Genomic DNA, 17,857 nt, shown 5'->3' on the forward strand with positions numbered 1-17,857 from the left:
TATGTTCTTTTAGATAGAAATCTACTGTGCAAATTTGCAATTTTTATCGCAGCGTCCTCTGTTGAAATTTACTATCAACGTTTTGAGAAGAGTTTTTATAATGCCTTAGGTGGTAGTCCTGACGTTAAACATACGATTTACGATGCGCAATAAGTGTAAGATTGACTGGTTTAGGCAGAACTATTGTATAATTTTTAGTTTTGCATGAAACAGTTAAATGAAATTCTGTAAAAATATCTTCAGAACATAAAATATGTCTATCTAATTAACCTTCTGAATAATATTTATTTTTATACATGCAAATATTTGAATGTGTGTAGGATATTTCTGTGGGAATCCCCATATTGTACGTTAATTGTCCTTTGTTTTTCTTGAGATTCATTTCGCACTTTATGATATTTAGGTTTGCTTTCAGCTCTGGAATTCATATTTTTATTAATTGTAAAGCAGATAACGAGTATTTTATTCGCAGAAACAAATTTGTTAAATAATTTTAGGTCATGAAGCAATGATTTTACAGTAAATAAATTAGAGGTAAGTAGTTGCAAATATAAATTTGCTTAATCTGTATCAATTGTAAGTAAAAGATTCTAATTATATATGTAATTTTGTTAAAGCCGAACCTCCTAATATAAATTGTGAAAGATCAGAAGATAAAATTGTTAAAGAAGAAATGGATGTAGAAGAATTACTTTCAAGTGAATCATGTTCTGATTCACTTTCAAACAATTTCAGTGCACATACTGATGATGATGACGATGATATTATATGTAATTATCTAAATGCTCAACAAGCATTCATTAAAAAGTCCGTTTCACCCTTATCAGCAGATCTAGTTGCTGTAATAGACACTTATGATGATACACCTGTATCCATTACTTTTGATTCAACACAAGATGAATCTGACATAATAATTTTAGAAGAAAATAATAGCAATTCACGCATCAACTTAAATTCTACCCAAAGTTTTCAAAGGCAGTTAAAGTTAACTGCAGTATCACAAAATAATACCCATGAAACAGACTTTGTAAGATGCTTAAGGAGTTTAACGCCAAATGGCAGTAATAATTTACACGATAGTGCTTCTAATGATTTTGATAAAAAGATAAGAGAAGAAGTTCTACAGATATGTAATCTTTTACCTACATTTAACTATGAGTCAGTATATAAAGTTCTGCATAAGAATCGCAACGCAAAGAATCGTATAGAGCTCAGTTTATGGGATTTATTACCAAATAAAAGACCAAGAGTAAAACATTTTGAAGATTTATCAACACAGGCAAAACGTCTTAAACAGAGTGATACACGGATCAATAACATGGCGCAACCTGTATCAAATGGTACATTAAATTCACAGACTGCATGCAGTAGTAACGGTAGCAGAAACAGGGAAACTGTATTCCAAGCAAATTGTGAAAACAGAGTGCCAGAATATTCAGTAGAAGATGGTAAAGTTTCTTCCACCACTGGGGGTGGAATATTACGTCCAGCAAAATTAGTAATTAATGATAAATGGTCATGTTTAGATGATATTGCGTCACGCAACTCGTTTATTATGGCTCCGTCAAAATTGACAAGTGTACCTGCAAAACGATTAATGAGTGGAAAAGCTACAAAATCATCTGCCTCTGTAGAAAAACACGAAAACAATAAATTAACAAATCAGAATGTCTTTGTATTTAATTCAATAAAAAATAAATATTCAAGGCAAATTTTCCATAAATATATGGAATATTTCAAACATATGGAAAATATTAAAAAGCAGAAATTAACTGGTGAATGCAATAATTTTGATTTTGAAAAACGCAATATAACACGAGATATATTTTTAAAAACAGATTGGTTAACTAATATTGACACACAGGAAACATCAAATAATGTTGCTAAACCTTCAACTTCTGGTGTCAATTTTTCTGTATCTGAAGAAAAGCCAGTATGTGGAGGTACTAGTAAAATGAAGAATAAAAGAAAAGAAAATTTGATAAGGAACAAACCTGTTGTAACGAATATTGCTTTGCCCTTCAAATTTCTGCAAATGAATGAAAGATTAGTATTTATGTTTCCTCAGGCAGATAAGATTTCCATTAGACAAATATGTAAAAATCTTTCAAAGTTAGAAAATACTGTATCAATGGAAAGGCTGCAAACATTAGCAGAACATACACTAGTTGCTCTTATAAACTTTGCTAATTTGTTTGTTAATATAAAAGCTTGCACTACATCAGCTGATACACCAGTGACAGCAATAACTGATTCCAATACTTCATTGCATCAAGTTGTACCAACTAATACAACAACACCAAAACAACAGTCATTAACCTTTGATCTCTGCAGACCTTCAACTTCTACTGCAGTTTATTCTGCACCTGAAACAAACGAAGTGATTGGAGGGGCAAGGAGAAAGCAAATTATTAAAAAAAAAGAAGATTCTAAAAGTGATAAAGATGTACCAACTAATACAAAAATATTAACACAACAGTCACTATGGAAAACCAGGTGGTTGAAAACGGTTGAAATGGTTGAAAGGGAAAAGAGAAAGCAAGCTATTGAAAAAGAAGATTCTAAAAGTAACAAAAATGTACCAACTAATACAACAACACTAAGGCAACAGTCATTAATTAACAAATTTGACCTCAGACCTTCAACTTCTATTGCAGTTTATTCTGCAACAAACAAAGTGATTGGGGGGGCAAGGAAAAAGCAAATTATTGAAAAAGAAGGTTCTGAAAGTAACAAAAATGCTAAAAAGAAGAATATCGTTTTGCCTTTAAAATTTGAAGAAATGTACGAAACATTAGTATTAATGTTTCCCCAGATGGATAAGGATTTTATTAGGCAAACATGTAAAAATGTTTCAAAGGTGGAAGGTGTTTGTTCGTTTGAACAGTTACAAACTCTAGCTGAACATACGCTACAAAATAAAGAGATACAATCAGCTGAGATAGATGTCAGATCATTGTGTCCGGAAAAGGACGAAAATAATCAGTATATTTACTTGTTAGGTATCTTTCCTGATGCAGATCCTACATATTTGAAAAAAGTTGTTGCGCGAACACAAGATAATCCTTCTGAAATAATTAATTTTATACAATCTCAATGGGAGAAGCCTACTTACCCCACAAAAGAGGAGAAATTGCGGAAGAAAACAATAACACAGCAACAGATACAATATACTAGTAAATTTGACGTGAAACAGTTTTTAGAAATATTTCCAGATCCTCTTTCACATTTTACAAATCCAAAGAGAACTTGTAAGTCTAGTTCTGATGCAGTTGAATTTCTTAAGTCTCATTTCACTCACTTTGAGGTATGTTTTTAAAATGTTATCATTTGTTTGAGACAAGTAAAACATTAGGTGAAATTTGTAGGAATCATATTTGAAGGATGTGTACAAATGGAGCAATTACAATTTAACTTTAACTGTGCAAAAATTGGAAAATACGACACCTTATATCAAATTGACTCGAAATATACGCTCATTGGATAAATGTCTAACCTTGGATATTCCCTTATTACAGGAATTTGCATTTATAACACATAGACAAGAAATTGTAGAGCATTTAGATATATTAAAGGAAACGGAAATGTTAAAATTCGCGGAATTAAAGGTAACGTGTTATATTTGAAATAGATAAAAGAAAAAAGAAACTCAATTTTTATTTATGTTTTACAGGCAAAAAATGAACTGTTGGAATGCCAGTGTTGTTACGATAACGAATGTATGCCTTCTAAATGTTCCACTTGTGATGATGGACATATATTTTGTAATTCGTGTATTTTAAAAGGCACTGAATCACAGTTGTCACAAGGAGAGACGCGCATTTCATGTTTTTCAAACTGTGACGGAGAATTTACCATTCCTACGCTCCAGAAGATATTACCTCCAACACAGTTCAGTATTTTTATCCGCAAGAAACAAGAAGCAGAAGTAATGGCTGCTAAAGTAGAAGGTTTAGTTTCTTGTCCATTTTGTCATTTTGCATCTGTACCACCTCCGGAGGATAAAGTCTTTAAATGTCTTAATCCTGAATGCATGAAAGAATCGTGCCGGCAAGTTTCCTTTTGTAACCAAACTTCTTTAGTTTGTAAAATAAGAAAGTTTTGAATTACCATATCATATAAAATCTTGTTTAAATAGATTGTGTAAACAGCCGAATCACATACCTCTCAGATGTTATGAAGAAAAATCTGACCAAGCACGCTTATTTTTGGAAGAAAAAATGACGGAAGCGCTTGTACGTAAATGTTATAAATGCAGTCGACCGTACTTCAAAGATGATGGATGCAATAAAATTACTTGCAGCTGTGGAGCTATGATGTGTTATATTTGTGATATACCAATATACAGTTATGATCATTTCGGGTATTTAATTTTATAACAGCGATCATTGATTAATAAGAATAACTTAGAAATAACTTACATGTGCAAATCTAAATTTTTTATTTCAGCACTGGTAGATGTCCACAATGGAGCGATAATCTTATCATAAATAATGAAACAGTTAGAGCAGTTGCTGAAAAAACTGTAGAACTTATAAAAAAGAAAGATCCCAATGTCACTGTAAATGCAGATGATCTTTTAAAGTATCTTCCATCAACATCAAATGGCGCTATCAGGGTAATGTCATAGCTACTACTATTACAGTTTATAGTATACAATTAAACATCTTTTATTAACATTACAGGGACGAGTAGAGAAAATAGTAACATTTGATAAATAAAGTTTCTCTTTAAATTATTTGTTAATTCGTTTTTATGAACAAAGCAAAGGAAAACATACAAAAACAGTGCATGTAAGTCTATGCTGAAACATGAGAGTTTGGCATTAATTTTTAGTTTGAGTTTCAGTTATAATATTATCATTAACGTTGATTTTTTTGTTTGGAATTATAATGAAGTTCAGATTGTTTATTAAAGTATCATACCTACAAGTGATAAAATATCTAAATGTATGCTTGTACAGAATCAAGTAGGTTTCTCTAGGGAAAATGATGATATAGAGAAAGCAGAAGTTCTCAAAATTTTTCGTAGAAAATCCTATCATGCTTGATTCTGAGATAATATTTTAACAAATAATTCAACGATAAATCATTACAGTGATAATTGATAAAAAAAAAAAATGTTTTCATATATAGTTTTCATATATATATATATATATACTTTATGTATCACAAAATAATTGAAGACACAACAAAAAATAAACAAAAAGTTAATTTTTCATTCCTATCTTTATTCAGCAATATTCTACTACAGTTTATTTGTCTCCTATTCTTACATCAATGAGTCCTTCTCCTCCTTCTCGACGGGATGATTCATTGTTAGTCTGTGGAATAGTAGGATTATTTACAGAGGGAGTAGAATTTTCATTAGGTAAGTTCGCGTTATCAGCTCTTCCTTGAGTAGGATCATCACTCATGGGATTCTTATTATTGCTTTGAATTCCGTTTTGATTTGGCCAATTATTCGGCTGCTCTTGCCTGCCGATTATTATCTGGGTTCCATCGATGGTAGTAATAGTCTGTAAACAATTATTCAACTATAGAAAAAATATTTTGATACAAAAGTGCCTTAACAAAACTACACTCTGTTCTACAGATTTGCGTCAACATCAATCGTGTGAATGAACAACTGTTATAGCTATTAGATATCCTCAAGAGTTACCATCCATAATGTTACTAAGAACACCGTACCATGTCATCTGTTCCTGGATTCCGACAAATCCATCCAACGTTGCAGCTTTTGTCCAGGGAGTTACTTGGTTGGTTCGCTTGAAGATTGAGCACTTGTTCTAACATCTGACACGGTTTTAAGTACATGTGCCCTGGTGGTATGTGCTGATGTCCTGGAGGTGTACGTGAATGTCCTGGAGGTAGAAACCCTTGTCCTGGTGGTACGAACGAAGGTCCTGATAGAGGAGGCGAGTATCCAGATGAAGAGTACCACTGTCCAGGTGGTTGATACTCTTTGTTCCACTGTCCCACCTGGTAGTCTCCCCAGACGGGACTACCTTTGGCAATGGCCACTAACATCAAGACGGCGAGAATATTCTTCATCTTCTAAGAAATAATAGTAACAGGAATTAATTAACGTCTTCTCTAAATTATATCCCGAATTTCAACTGAAGCGTGACCAGCAACGAACAAGCGCTGTTACAAGTAATTAGTTAAACAAGGAGAACAGTGTCCAAGCTAAGCAATTAATTTGAGAACATATCAAATCACGTGCCTCCGGAAACGTATAATTGAACAAAGCAGCGACGTAACAGACTAGTCACGGCACACTGTGTCACACCGATTCTCAGGGATCGTTCGAAGGAAGACAGAAAACAGGTAAAACGTATGCTCTTCGGTAAAACCAGGAAAATCACGAGAGGACCGTTCATTAAAGTCTGACTCATGTTGGTGATGATGGTTTTCTAATAAATCGCGAACCATGACGAAATTAGTATGTAAATATTATATTTTATGACAAAGAAAATCAAACGGTCTACTTTTACATTCATTTATTTTCCTTTTAGTGGACTGAATTTTATCAGCTACGGAGGAATCCATCAGGAGCAGCTCGAGGATGAGGATTATCGTGTCAAGGAGCTACGTGAGATACATATGTACATATAAACACGTTTGAATGGACGACCAAGGATAAAATGACGTAATTCGCTTACCGTAGAAAAAAATTGCAAAGGGTAAAGACGCTCGTTCACCGAACTTATCGCCTAGAACAGCCAAGAGATCCGGAACCGTGGAACGCCGAAACGATGATGCCTTTTACGGCATACACTTTTATGTACTTACACACGCAATCAGGCCTTCGACTTCACTCTGATTAGCAAACACCATTAATCAAACGCGATTCCTTTATCGTTCCTTTTTTTTTCTCCTGTACGTTTACGAGGCGATCACCGGCGGTGCGATGATGGCATATTTGCAAACGCACGGATTTTAAGCGCTAGCCTCCAATGATTTATTGTAATTTATGCGAAGTTAACAATGAACATCTATCGTGGGAGAGGTCGTTGTAAGTCAGCAACCTTTTTGATTTGTATCAATCGAACATAATAATGTTAGATCGTGTGATTTCTTATTTTATTTTTTAAGGTTGTTGAGAATAACATCATAAAGGAGATTCTTTTTATTTTCAAACTGTATGGAAGATATTTTGGAGACTACTGAATAGGGATATGGAACATGGTGAGATCATTTCTTGGTGGCCTTGAGTAGTTAATTGACTTTGAACTGAGAATACCTTCTATTTAAATTAAAAAAAGATCATATATAATATTTAGAAAGTGGATTAACCCTTTGTCTTATAACTTCTCTGTTATCGTTAACTTAAACACTAGGTAAAACTTCAAATTAGCACCTGAATTGAATTAAAAAAGGAATGCTATAATTTCGAAAAGTTTTTCACAGATTGCAAGGATGGCGATTCGCGAGACAATGGAAACGAGGTCGTAGAAGAAGGACGTTGCATCGACGACGTAGTATCTCTCGATGAATATTCACGAGTTGCAGCTGTTTCCGGATTTTGTTGCGCTCGAATGTTATTAATATTCACTGTATCCATCATTTTGGAACTGCCGGATAGAAGAGGCAATAGTAGATCCACCAAGTGATTGAAGGGTGGTGATTGTACTAATTCAATGATGTCCTCGTTACTGATTTCCTCCATCAGGGACGCGATTTGGCTGGCTAACATGTTCAGCAAGACGCGCTTTGCCGCTTTGATTGCCTCCAATTTCGCCATTTCAATGTCTACCAACGTGCTCACTATTCCACTGTTAGATCTCTTCAGGTCCCCGAGGACACCGAACGTCGCTTTGGACACCGCCGTCATGGCATCTACCATAGTCTTCTTTTGCAACAATGCAGATTCCTGTACTTCGCGTGTAACCACGTGCAAGTCGCTCAGAAATCTCTCTCCAGTAGAGAGATCGTTTACGGGTCTGTGGAAGTACTTTTGAGACGCCACCATCGTCAAGGTGATCTGCGAGAAATAAAATACAGAATCAATTCAACGTGTTTGAAGCTTCTGGGATTACGTTCTTGTGGTCTTAGAAAATGATTGAAACTTACCAAGAGACAGGCTGTCCTTAATGTCCACATATTCTGGATTCAATAGAAACTCGAGTAACGAAAACTCGCGCGTTCACTTATATATATTACAAGCGGTACTGATTATACCCTAAAATTTTAGCATTTTTGAAATGTTTTCTTACGTCTTGAAATTCCTTGCAAGCTTTCACTTTCGATACGGTATTTCTTATCCGATTCTTTGATCGTTAACGAGAATTTGAAGCTTTCAAGTGAAATGAAATTAACACGTTGAACGCCATGGGGATTCACCGGTGACCGGCACTGCAAATTACACATGCCTGAATAATTAAAAGAAAACAATAGAGTAACATTATTTTAAGTAATACCGTTATGGTACGCATAATGTAAAATGGCAAATAGAAAGTTTAAAATTTGAAGTATGAAATCAATACGTCCTATAACAAATGGCCATTTTCACCGTGGCGTTCAACGTGTTAATATACTTCATCATTTTCAATATTATATATTAATACAACATTTAAAGACAATTCAAGGACCGAGTATAAAAACAAACACATATACAAAAGACCTTAGTCTTGTCCTGTTTTTTCAAAGGACTACGTTTCTAAAATTCGTGCGCCGTTATCCTGACCAGAGGTAGATACGTTTTGCGTTTTTATTAATTGCGTCAATTTCTCCTGGTCGTTATTTCGAAAATAAGCGTCGTCCAGGACGAATGCAGTGGTCATTAGAATGGACACTCCGGCGAAGATTACCCACATGAGCAGCTCTAATGTGACCTGTTACATGAATTATAAAAATGTTTAAAACTGGTAGAAGAAAAGAGAAGTAAAAATTTCTTCTTCGTAGGGTGGTCTGAAGAGAAGATACTCGTATGTGAATAAGGTATTAATTAACATTAAATCTGTCTACAAAGTAATTAAGAAAGCTCACTTCTATAACGGCTTTCAGAACGAGTTTGAAACGACTGCTGGAAGATACCCATTGCCAGATCATAAATGGTAAAAGAACCATCAGAAGAAGCGTATCCAGCACATGCAACACGATCAACGATATGGAATGCACCACTACCGATTTCCTACGTGATTTCTGTCTAAAATATCAAGCTCTCCCTTACATGGTATATATGACACCTATCATTTTTCACTAATCATCAAATACCTGTTTTGTATTTTTTCATTTTCTTTCATTTCAACCAGCTCATTGAAATTGCTACTGTCCGCTTGGCTTTTAATGGTTAATGGTTGAACCATGATTGTGAAGAAAAGTTTATTAAGAAATTGTGTTTCTGCCGATGGAAGGGAATTAACGTCGAGGGAGTATGGTTAATCAGTTTCATTCTATTAAAATTTGGTAAGTTGGACAGGGAAAAACGCCATTAAATGGATGAAGAAATGGATCATCAATTTTTCATCTGTTTTGTTTTCTGTGGATACAAGGTGGAGAAAAAGTATTCGATAGTCTAGTAGAGGTTTTAAAATAATAAAAGCTTCAAAAGTAGATACTTAAAATGGTGAAAACTTTAAAAATCAAAGCTCCAACAGTACAAGTTTTAAAAGTCAAAATTTTAATAAATAATAAAAGGTTCAGAAATTAAAGCAGCTATAATATTGTCGATTCTTTATTTACAGTAATAATTATAATTCATATTGGAAAAGCAAGAACGTTACAAAATGTTAATAGTCCATCGGCATCTAATTACATAAATCTTGGTTTCGCGCTTATCGGTAATACTTTTTGGTATATATCGCCTATGGCGCGCGCTGGTTACACGCCGATTAATAACACAGGATGGAAATATTCTCTTCCCGTGCATCCTTCTTGGTCATTATCGAGCGTTTATCGTGCTTTCGATCGTCATAAGTCATTCTCGTCGACAGGCTAAACGTGTTCGGGGAAGGGACGCGCGGGAACCGCTTTCTTCTTTTATGGCACAAAACGACTTCTGCCTCGATTGGTTAATTATTATGATAATTAGCCGACTCAAGGATCACCGTAACGCAAACAGTGTGCTCGATGTTCGTTTGCATGTTGTAATAACTAGCTTCTGTAGTTTCTGTTTGATCACACGATTGATCCTTCATTTTGTTTCCAGGCACTCGAGAGGCGAACACGTTGGTCAGATGAGAGGATTTCAGAAGAATGGACGTCGATTGTGGAAAGAATTCTGGTTCATTTGCAAGAAACGATTCTTCGCACGATGTTGCCTCTTCGCCTGTTGCTGTCTGTACACGAACAACGGTCTGAAGATTTTCGCGTCTTGGGCTTCCAGGTCATCCGGTTCTCCTTTGCTTTCCGTTGCTATGGATCTGGATACTCTATTTCCTGGCTCGCTTGTTGCTCGAGGTGACACAGGAGACTGTATTCTTTCAATTTTTCCATTGGTCTCAAGGTGATCTTTGGATTTTCCGTACGCCTCCACCTGGAATCGTTTCAAGATTAAAGTATCCATTTCTATGTTTCAAGACAAAAAATGTTGAACTATTAAAACTACTTGAATACCTGATTGCCCGCACAGGTATTAAAGATATTTTTTGCGTTACCTACCGAACGAGTTACTCTAGAAGCATCGTTAAGATCTTCTTTAACCTCTTTTTCTATCATCCTCTCGATGTACCCGTTATTCATTAGGTTCTTCTTCTGCAATCCATAGGCGCGTATTCCAGGAAGGTCTTCCTCAGAATTGATATGAATCTTCTCTACCTTTCCATCGAATCCAGTTTGATTTTCAATGTGCAATCGCCTCGTGCGACTGTTCTCCCTGAATCTTCTGGGAAGTCTAACCGATGGATCCTCTAGCTTCCTTAATGTTGTTTCAGTAGAGTCAGGGTGTTCTATGTAAGATTGTGGATGTAATTGATCCTTTGTAGCGCCGATATCGAACGACGATATGAAACAGATAAGCTGAAACAATTTGAAAAAACATAAATCACGAAATGGAATTTTTTTAGTTGCACTGTAATTGTATGCAAAATCACAAAATTGTGGTTTACAGATAAATGTTATCGAACAGAGATTACAGGCTTCCAATTGCGTTCTTAACTGGATAAAGTTCTGAAGTAATGTTAAAGAAAAAATGTCACTGATATGTGTATGCAGCTTTCTACTGAAGAATGTGTTGCAATAAACATTAATGTCACGTTCATGATTTATCATCGAGCTAGCTGCAATCTCTGTGAAAGAATTTTTTTTGATAAGTTACTTTTTCTTTAAAATTCAGATTGTGGAAGCTTCAACATTAAAACCATCAAAAATTAAAATCCTAATATTAAAACTCTCAACAATTCAAGCTACATATTTCTCTTTAACAAATCACGTAGCACCAAATATTTCTAACAATTAAAATTTTTTTTTTCCAGAGACAATTGTGATCCCGTTAGTGTGCACATTTCTTCTTACCACGAGTACAGTCCACATGGTTGCAAAACGGTATTCAGTGATCAGCTTCAGAACAGTTCCCGTTCCCGGCAAGACTTAGATCACGTTTGAAGGAAGAGATTGACCAAGCATCGGTTATATACGCACCACGTTTACGATCCTCGAGGAAGGCGATTATAAACCGCTACCGCACACACGGTATGCAGATTCTCTGTGGTGGAAGAGAGAGGGAAATAGTCTTCTTTAGCGAAACTCACAGTCTGGAAGTGAGTCACCTTTATGAGTATTCCTCGAGAAAAAAAAGGAAGAGAAAGATTGTTGCTCTTCTTCTCCTTTGAACACATATTTCCGGCGAAAGCTTCGATACCTTGGATCAACTTGTGTGATCTTTTTCTTTTTGCCAACCTGTTATAGTGATAGCGGTATCGTTTGTGGTTTCCGTCACTTTATTTTTATCTCCTTCTCTTCTAATTAATTATTAAAGATATGTTCTTGTAAGTTTTTAATTTACTATCTTTTGTTGTTTCACGGAATATATTATTATCATTGTTATTTAAAATTTTCTTCTTTCCTTTTTAGATATTGAATTTTATTACATTTGGAGCTGATGATAGTTGATGGAGAGTTGATGGAGTTCCTCCAAAATTTATTTACCCCATTGGAAATATTTTCTGTATTATCTTTAAGGTAAAAAAAAAAAAAATTTAATTCATTCTTCTGCAACTATTACTGTCCTTCTCTTTCCTTATTTACACTGAAAGGTTAACAGATCAAGGTGAAGAATTTCGCACTAGTTATTCCGGGACCAGTTATGACGTTTCACAGGTGTTAAATGTCCACTCACCAATTATTGGAATATTCATACGCACCCTTGGGTAATTATATACTCAATGATGATGAATGAATCGATAGAAAACTGAATGACTAACTATAAATTCCGTCTGCAAACATTAACGATGCTGTGTTAATTGAAGTCTATGATAATGATCGTTGAAATAGATTCGTAGAAGACTGGTTTATGGTCTGTCGAACATCTTCCGACAATTAAATCCGATCATTAATTAATCAGAGACATTAATTTCCAAGTAACAGACGAACGAACAGATATCTTGTTTGTTGAAATATTTATTTTTAATAATTAAGATCAAATGTTATAAATTATCATGATTTTTAAGTTATTAAAATTGCATAGTCATTTGTAAACAAACTGTTATCACAGAGTTTAAACATGTTACCTATAGATACATATTCTATTGTAAGTCAAAAGCGAGCATAGATACGGTATATTATAGGATTATAAAATTATTACTATAAAAATACATGTATACCAAAATGTCTGTCTCCGTCAGGATCGTAACAGACGCAAAGTTCGTGAGTGTCGTAGCCTGTCTAACGTCCACCCCAGGATAATCGCGTTTCCTCCTCGCGTTAATCCTCTTCGTTTCTAATAATTGTCGTATCGTGGTCTGTAAAAATAAGCGCGTCTCGGATAATTGTTGGAATAACCACCGTATCGTCGATTGCTTTCATCATAGTATTTAGACCGCTGCTGCATTTGTTGTCGATATTTAAACAAAGGTCTAAAAACAATGTCTTCAGCTACATCCATGTCACCTTTTTCTCTAGAATGATCCATGTTGTCATCCTGATAGGCTGGAACTATCATCTCCCATCTTGACATCGTTATTGGTTTCAGAGAATCATCCTGCTGGAACGACCATGAAGACACTGGTACTGGAACGGTTTCCTGGATCGAGGATAAATCAAGCGTGATCTGGAAGTGATGGATTTATTATCATGAAGAATTCTTTCCTGTTCAACCGTCGTTGAAGAAAGAAGAGAGAATTTCTTCCTTTTTCTTTTATAACGAAGAGGACATTGTTAAGATTTTTTGAGAAGAGAATGTTTGATTAACGTTAACGGTTCTGCATCATTACCTCTGAAGGAGTTGATGACTTCCGGTAATCAGGAACAATCGTGAATGAACTTTGATCAATATAATCCTGAGCCTTCTTTTGAATAACATCGTTATTGTCATTCAGGAACTGAACCTGATTCTTCAGGGCATCGTTGTCTAACTGATTTGGTAAAATGGCCACAATGGGACTGTTCACCTTGCCCTTCTCTGCTTTTGAAGGGTCAATGACCGCAATTATTGGAACAGGTACTTTCTTCGGCTGATCTTCCGGTAACGGGATATCATGACTAATTGCATCTTCTAAGAATTCGGTTTTGCTTTTTAACTGCTCATTTGTTAACATTGATTGGCCTGGATTCTCTACAGGAGAGGATTGCAAGTCTATATTTTGTTGAGGTCCACTTTCTATTTCCTGGAAATTGAGGAAAGTATTATTTTCACTGTTTTTAATTTCTAAATCGGTGTTATATAATTTTTTTGGCCTTAATAATTTGTCAAGATTTATCTTTTTAAATTTTAATTTACTGACGTGGCTAGAGAATTCTTAAAATATATCTTATTGTTTTGTTCTCTTAACTTTGTTTAAATAATATTTAACATAGTTTTAGATCACAGAATTTTCTAAGACTCAATTCCAACTGTTCAATGATCATTAGCAGAATACACAAATTGTTTAACAATGATGCGTGAAAGAACACGATCAACTTGACATGCTTTTGCTCGATCGTAGACATCCGATTGAATGGAATGTGTTCATTGAATTATTGTCCTTTACCACGGGCATGTATTCATCAGCATCGCTTTCGATGGACATTTCACTTTCAGGTGAAGAAGTCTCCATGGCTGCTTCTGTTTGTTTAGTCTCTGTAATATTTTTCCTTACGTCCTCCAAATTTTCCGTAGGAACCACAAGAATATGTTCTCGTTTTGAGAGTATCTTAAGCGACAAAATTATTAACAATTAAATAAGCATCCACTTACCGTTAGATTAAAACTAATTCAATTATTATTTTAGTCGAAGAAAAACTGATGAGGATCAAAATCATACCATGTTGGGATTGCTAGCTGGCATTATGAAAACGTTCTTTTTAACCACGAGACCATTTAATGACCCGTTGTTGGCTACCTTTTGCACTGCATCCTGAACAACAGGATCCTGGACTACTGCAGCAATCGTTTCATTCTTATCTCGTGGAGTCGGTGGCAATAAACCTTCCACATCTTCTGAACTTAATGGTTTGCAAGTTGAGATTCCTCCATTAAGTATCAGGATTAAACAGAGAATAAGTTGAAACGTGGTGATCTGAAGGTAATTGTAAAATAAAATCAATAATAAGTGCTAACAAGTGCTCCAACTTATTGATCTTAATTAATTAGAGATCAAGGTTTTTAACGACTGAAGATATACTACGCACTATTCTTAAGTATTGTAGAACATTCATTTTTTGTTTGTTATTAATATTTATATTGATACCATTTTATGCTTCATTCTTGCAGTCCAAGTGTGTTACTCAAGATCCTTCAACTTCTGATGCGTCAAATTTCTTCAATCTTCGACGTTTCGACTGAAACTTCGCTAACGTCTTTTCAAGTCTGGCTAGTGATAACGGTTTGTTCGTGTTTTATACCAGCTACCGAAAGAATTATCATTGTCCTGCTAACAGACGTGAGTATCAACCTTGCGGTACACCACTTTAACAAATTGTACCTTGAACCTGCTTGTTTCGTCTTCGATTTGTCGTTTGTGATTGCTCCTTGATACCACTATTCTGATCGTATTTTATAACTCTACGTGTTTTATGGCATTATTATAATAGAGTGTTATAATGCTATGGAAAATCCATGGTACGGTATTTGAAGATTCTTCAACAACCTGTTCTCTTCTCGAATTCTTGCACTCAAAGTATACTAACAGTTCTGAATCGCGTTAAAATTCTTCCGGGACTAATTTCGTAGTTAGTGGGTCGCTAACAATATTGAAATGTTTAGCGACCGATTTAGCAACTTCTGCATAACCCAAGCTATAAAAGAGGGACCAATATATTCTGCATTCTTAGTTTTCCATTGACATCCAAAGCTCTACATTCAGGGTTTCTTGAAATTTACTACTTGAGTGATTCTATAATAAAAAAAAAAAAATGGTGCCTTCGGTGCTTCTTTTCAACTCGATTTTGTTATTGAAGATTATATTGCAAACTGAATGCAAAAGTTTGGAAACAACACCGCAGTCTTCAGATGTCTCTGATATTGATACCGAATTTCTGATGCACATAATAGGCAACATTAATGATACAGAATTAAATACTACTAAAAATGAAGTAAATTCAACAATTAATTTGGGAGAACCTTTTGGATTAACAATAGAGACACGTCCCAAACGTGAGTCTTCTGCGATGAACACTGTGAATTCTACAGATACCAATCAGACATCAAGCAGACTTGAAGAGACAATTCAAGAAATGTTTTTTGAACCCTGGGGTCGTATTAGAAGAGATGCTGATGATGCTCAAGATCAAAATTCAGATGAAACTGCTCAAGATGGAAATTCTAATGAATCTGCTCAAACTAAAAATTCAGACGAAGGTCAAAGCGATTATAATGACACTGATGAAGATAATGACCCATCACACGAGTCCTCTATACAACTGGAACATGATGGAACGAGTTCAATGCAGGAGGAGGTTCGTGAAAAAAGAAATGGAGAATCAGGAGAAACTTTAGAAGAAGGTGAATATCGTTATAGAACACATCCATATTGGTATCGTCAGCCCATCATCAGAAGATATTGGTCCAGCGATGAAAGAAAATCATCTCGTGATTTCATAAAGATTCCCATATTTCCTGGGAAGTAATATTCCTTCATAGAATAGAGTGACTCGCTATAAATCAGTTCGTTATTTAATTTACTATTACAATCATTTTTTCATTTTTTTAATTACAGTATTACTTGAACAAGCAATTATTTAAAATAAAGTGTTATTTGATGAACAAAATAACGCTTTATCTCCAATACTCAATTTTTCATTTTTTTAAAAAGTGCCTAACTTTGTCTTATACTAATTATAAACGTATGACTAACGAATGTTTACAATAAATCAAGGATGAAAGAGTTCACATGTTTATTTTGGTTATTTTAAGAAATTCATAGTAAATAGCATTCATAAAAAAAAAAAAAAAAGATTTTAAATTAACAATATTTGTTTGTATCATTAACGATGCTTGCTTTGGTGAGTAGCTTTTCGTCTCCTTAAACATTAGAGTATTATTAAAATACGTACATTGTCACTCGTGCTCTCATTCATTATTATAAATTAATAACAAGAATAATAAAATACTAATCGTTGTCTTAGATTAACTTAACTTTACAAAATTATTTAAGTTACTTAAATTACTTGACAAGCTATTAATAAACATCGAGGATGTTGTTATTTTGTTATTGAAACGACGTGCACGTGGTTTGTTTGTTAATTAACAGGTCTGCTATTTACAGCTTGTTCATTAACAAGATTACTAAATGGCACAGCCTTTCTCAAAACCGGTCTACTTCCGTCTCCGGCGGTACTTCTTCTTTTCTTACAGTTTTGCAATTAATGTTTATAATTTATCTATCGTATTTCTGAGTGAAGTTCATCCTCAAAAATTGGATAGTTTAATCTCATTCAAGAATCTTCAATATCCTTTTGTGAAAGGATACTTATATCTTCCTTCTTTTGACTTTAATGTGAAGTCTTACTTATCCATCTTTTATAAGATTCTTTTAAAATTTTAATCATCATATTCAGATTTTTCTTTTTCTCTGATAATTTTACCGAATACCTTATTGATTCGTTTGAAACAATTCAAAGACATTCCTGCGTCGAAATTACCATAAATATAAAATTAAACGAATCGCTGGAATGCGAATCGCGCGTGTCCTTTTTACTTTCCAAATCATTGTCCTCTTGGTTGTCTGGTTGTCAGCAACACAGGCGATGTCCTTAACGTTTCAGAAGCCATTCCTGCGACGATAAGCGTCCCTGACGCGTTGTCTGTACGCTAATTGTTGTCTATAAACGAACAGTGGTCGCAGAGCGTAGTTACCAGCTGCAGTCTCAAGATCATCCTGTTCCTCTTCCTTTGCTTCTCGTTTTTCAATCAACTTATCATCAATAATATTCTCCGGCTCGTTCAATTTGCTTAAGAGAAGAGTATAAAGCGCTGGAGATGATTCGTCGTTGAACTTCTCAAAGAGGATCGGAATTCTAACAACGGGACCAAGCTTGCTGTCGGGATTGACCGGAAGTGCGATGGAGGAGCCGAAGACAGCCAGGAAGAAGGCGATCGCAAGGGGAGTCTGAAAGAAGATAATCAATTTGTGATTCTCGTGTGATCTTTGTAAAATCTATGTAATTAACTAATGAATTAATTATGTGCGTGCAGATACAATTAATATGAAATTACCAAACCATTATAATTGTACTATCGCTTTTAATTAACTATCACTTCTCACTTTCAAAAAATGATA

The 17,857-nt window shown here is 34.7% G+C and overlaps 7 protein-coding genes across 24 annotated transcripts in view; 1 reads left to right on the plus strand and 6 right to left on the minus strand.

Annotated features, from left to right (window-relative positions):
- The first annotated feature begins 89 nt into the window (after window positions 1–89).
- The window catches only part of LOC117602303 (uncharacterized), a 26,708-nt gene continuing 8,940 nt past the window's right edge, over window positions 90–17,857 (plus strand). For 2 of the 13 annotated variants that reach the window (XM_076689970.1, XM_076689972.1), the window contains exons 1-16: window positions 90–534; window positions 618–3,307; window positions 3,369–3,608; window positions 3,674–4,050; window positions 4,139–4,363; window positions 4,450–4,618; window positions 4,686–6,444; window positions 6,518–7,017; window positions 7,098–8,942; window positions 9,009–9,177; window positions 9,257–11,929; window positions 12,015–12,122; window positions 13,132–13,396; window positions 13,478–14,178; window positions 14,369–14,662; window positions 14,851–14,962. In XM_076689970.1, the coding sequence (XP_076546085.1) occupies window positions 674–3,307; window positions 3,369–3,608; window positions 3,674–4,050; window positions 4,139–4,363; window positions 4,450–4,618; window positions 4,686–4,721 (3,681 nt within the window). In that variant the 5' untranslated portion in view covers window positions 90–534; window positions 618–673 and the 3' untranslated portion in view covers window positions 4,722–6,444; window positions 6,518–7,017; window positions 7,098–8,942; ... (5 more) ...; window positions 14,369–14,662; window positions 14,851–14,962. Of the gene's footprint in view, window positions 535–617; window positions 3,308–3,368; window positions 3,609–3,673; window positions 4,051–4,138; window positions 4,364–4,449; window positions 4,619–4,685; window positions 6,445–6,517; window positions 7,018–7,097; window positions 8,943–9,008; window positions 9,178–9,256; window positions 11,930–12,014; window positions 12,123–12,196; window positions 12,311–13,131; window positions 13,397–13,477; window positions 14,179–14,368; window positions 14,663–14,850; window positions 15,020–17,857 lie in introns of all 13 variants that reach the window. The other 11 variants (XM_076689974.1, XM_076689971.1, XM_076689973.1 and 8 more) reach the window with 11 other exon arrangements.
- On the minus strand, window positions 5,255–6,908 carry LOC117602478 (uncharacterized). Of its 3 annotated transcripts, none has more exons than XM_034320566.2 (3): window positions 6,795–6,908; window positions 5,691–6,056; window positions 5,255–5,518 (listed from the first exon to the last, which is right to left on the minus strand). In XM_034320566.2, exons 1-3 carry the CDS (start codon window positions 6,837–6,839, stop codon window positions 5,255–5,257), a joined length of 675 nt encoding a protein of 224 aa, XP_034176457.1. In that variant the 5' UTR covers window positions 6,840–6,908. The 3 variants fall into 3 exon arrangements, with proteins under 3 accessions (XP_034176457.1, XP_034176483.1, XP_034176474.1); XM_034320592.2 differs by having other exon boundaries at window positions 5,691–6,053; window positions 6,665–6,806; XM_034320583.2 differs by having other exon boundaries at window positions 6,665–6,804.
- Window positions 7,387–8,212, minus strand: LOC143305643 (uncharacterized). The gene is made up of 2 exons (XM_076689980.1): window positions 8,076–8,212; window positions 7,387–7,986 (listed from the first exon to the last, which is right to left on the minus strand). Exons 1-2 carry the CDS (start codon window positions 8,103–8,105, stop codon window positions 7,387–7,389), a joined length of 630 nt encoding a protein of 209 aa, XP_076546095.1. The 5' UTR covers window positions 8,106–8,212.
- LOC143305644 (uncharacterized) lies at window positions 8,654–9,354 on the minus strand. 2 transcript variants are annotated; one of them, XM_076689982.1, is made up of 3 exons: window positions 9,219–9,354; window positions 8,991–9,150; window positions 8,654–8,836 (listed from the first exon to the last, which is right to left on the minus strand). In XM_076689982.1, exons 1-3 carry the CDS (start codon window positions 9,308–9,310, stop codon window positions 8,654–8,656), a joined length of 435 nt encoding a protein of 144 aa, XP_076546097.1. In that variant the 5' UTR covers window positions 9,311–9,354. The 2 variants fall into 2 exon arrangements, with proteins under 2 accessions (XP_076546097.1, XP_076546098.1); XM_076689983.1 differs by having other exon boundaries at window positions 8,991–9,135; window positions 9,219–9,345.
- LOC117602494 (uncharacterized) lies at window positions 10,192–11,599 on the minus strand. The gene is made up of 3 exons (XM_034320604.2): window positions 11,457–11,599; window positions 10,605–10,961; window positions 10,192–10,479 (listed from the first exon to the last, which is right to left on the minus strand). The coding sequence occupies exons 1-3, from the start codon at window positions 11,472–11,474 to the stop codon at window positions 10,192–10,194; spliced, it is 663 nt and encodes a 220-aa protein (XP_034176495.1). The 5' UTR covers window positions 11,475–11,599.
- Window positions 12,572–14,961, minus strand: LOC117602416 (uncharacterized). 3 transcript variants are annotated; one of them, XM_034320418.2, is made up of 6 exons: window positions 14,769–14,921; window positions 14,402–14,656; window positions 14,129–14,290; window positions 13,373–13,765; window positions 13,050–13,209; window positions 12,574–12,901 (listed from the first exon to the last, which is right to left on the minus strand). In XM_034320418.2, exons 1-6 carry the CDS (start codon window positions 14,793–14,795, stop codon window positions 12,864–12,866), a joined length of 1,035 nt encoding a protein of 344 aa, XP_034176309.1. In that variant the 5' UTR covers window positions 14,796–14,921; the 3' UTR covers window positions 12,574–12,863. The 3 variants fall into 3 exon arrangements, with proteins under 3 accessions (XP_034176290.1, XP_034176301.1, XP_034176309.1); XM_034320399.2 differs by having other exon boundaries at window positions 12,572–13,209; XM_034320410.2 differs by having other exon boundaries at window positions 12,573–13,209; window positions 14,828–14,961.
- Window positions 16,354–17,857, minus strand: part of LOC117602535 (uncharacterized) — a 1,730-nt gene continuing 226 nt past the window's right edge. Inside the window, exon 2 of the mRNA XM_034320707.2 lies at window positions 16,354–17,686. Coding sequence (XP_034176598.1) covers window positions 17,339–17,686 — 348 coding nt within the window. The 3' untranslated portion in view covers window positions 16,354–17,338. The remainder of the gene's footprint in view (window positions 17,687–17,857) is intronic.

Source organism: Osmia lignaria, chromosome 9 (genome assembly GCF_051020975.1).
Source record: "Osmia lignaria lignaria isolate PbOS001 chromosome 9, iyOsmLign1, whole genome shotgun sequence".
NCBI classification, from domain to species: domain Eukaryota; kingdom Metazoa; phylum Arthropoda; class Insecta; order Hymenoptera; family Megachilidae; genus Osmia; species Osmia lignaria.

What these genes read in the sequence shown, in the direction of transcription:
- LOC143305643 (XM_076689980.1), bottom strand. Translation starts at nt 8,105, where the DNA reads ATGTGGACATTAAGGACAGCCTGTCTCTTG. An exon ending in TAAGGACAGCCTGTCTCTTG is followed by an intron (nt 7,987 to 8,075) that starts GTAAGTTTCAAT and finishes TATTTCTCGCAG; the next exon opens with ATCACCTTGACGATGGTGGC.
- LOC143305644 (XM_076689982.1), bottom strand. Translation starts at nt 9,310, where the DNA reads ATGGTTCAACCATTAACCATTAAAAGCCAAGCGGACAGTAGCAATTTC. An exon ending in AATGAAAAAATACAAAACAG is followed by an intron (nt 9,151 to 9,218) that starts GTATTTGATGAT and finishes TTGATATTTTAG; the next exon opens with ACAGAAATCACGTAGGAAAT. An exon ending in TTCTGAAAGCCGTTATAGAA is followed by an intron (nt 8,837 to 8,990) that starts GTGAGCTTTCTT and finishes TTCATGTAACAG; the next exon opens with GTCACATTAGAGCTGCTCAT.
- LOC117602494 (XM_034320604.2), bottom strand. An exon ending in CTTCTAGAGTAACTCGTTCG is followed by an intron (nt 10,480 to 10,604) that starts GTAGGTAACGCA and finishes AAACGATTCCAG; the next exon opens with GTGGAGGCGTACGGAAAATC.
- LOC117602416 (XM_034320399.2), bottom strand. Translation starts at nt 14,795, where the DNA reads ATGAATGTTCTACAATACTTAAGAATA. An exon ending in TTCTACAATACTTAAGAATA is followed by an intron (nt 14,657 to 14,768) that starts GTGCGTAGTATA and finishes AATTACCTTCAG; the next exon opens with ATCACCACGTTTCAACTTAT. An exon ending in CAGCTAGCAATCCCAACATG is followed by an intron (nt 14,291 to 14,401) that starts GTATGATTTTGA and finishes TTGTCGCTTAAG; the next exon opens with ATACTCTCAAAACGAGAACA.
- LOC117602478 (XM_034320566.2), bottom strand. Translation starts at nt 6,839, where the DNA reads ATGGTGTTTGCTAATCAGAGTGAAGTCGAAGGCCTGATTGCGTGT. An exon ending in TCGAAGGCCTGATTGCGTGT is followed by an intron (nt 6,057 to 6,794) that starts GTAAGTACATAA and finishes ATTATTTCTTAG; the next exon opens with AAGATGAAGAATATTCTCGC. An exon ending in ATCCAGGAACAGATGACATG is followed by an intron (nt 5,519 to 5,690) that starts GTACGGTGTTCT and finishes AATTGTTTACAG; the next exon opens with ACTATTACTACCATCGATGG.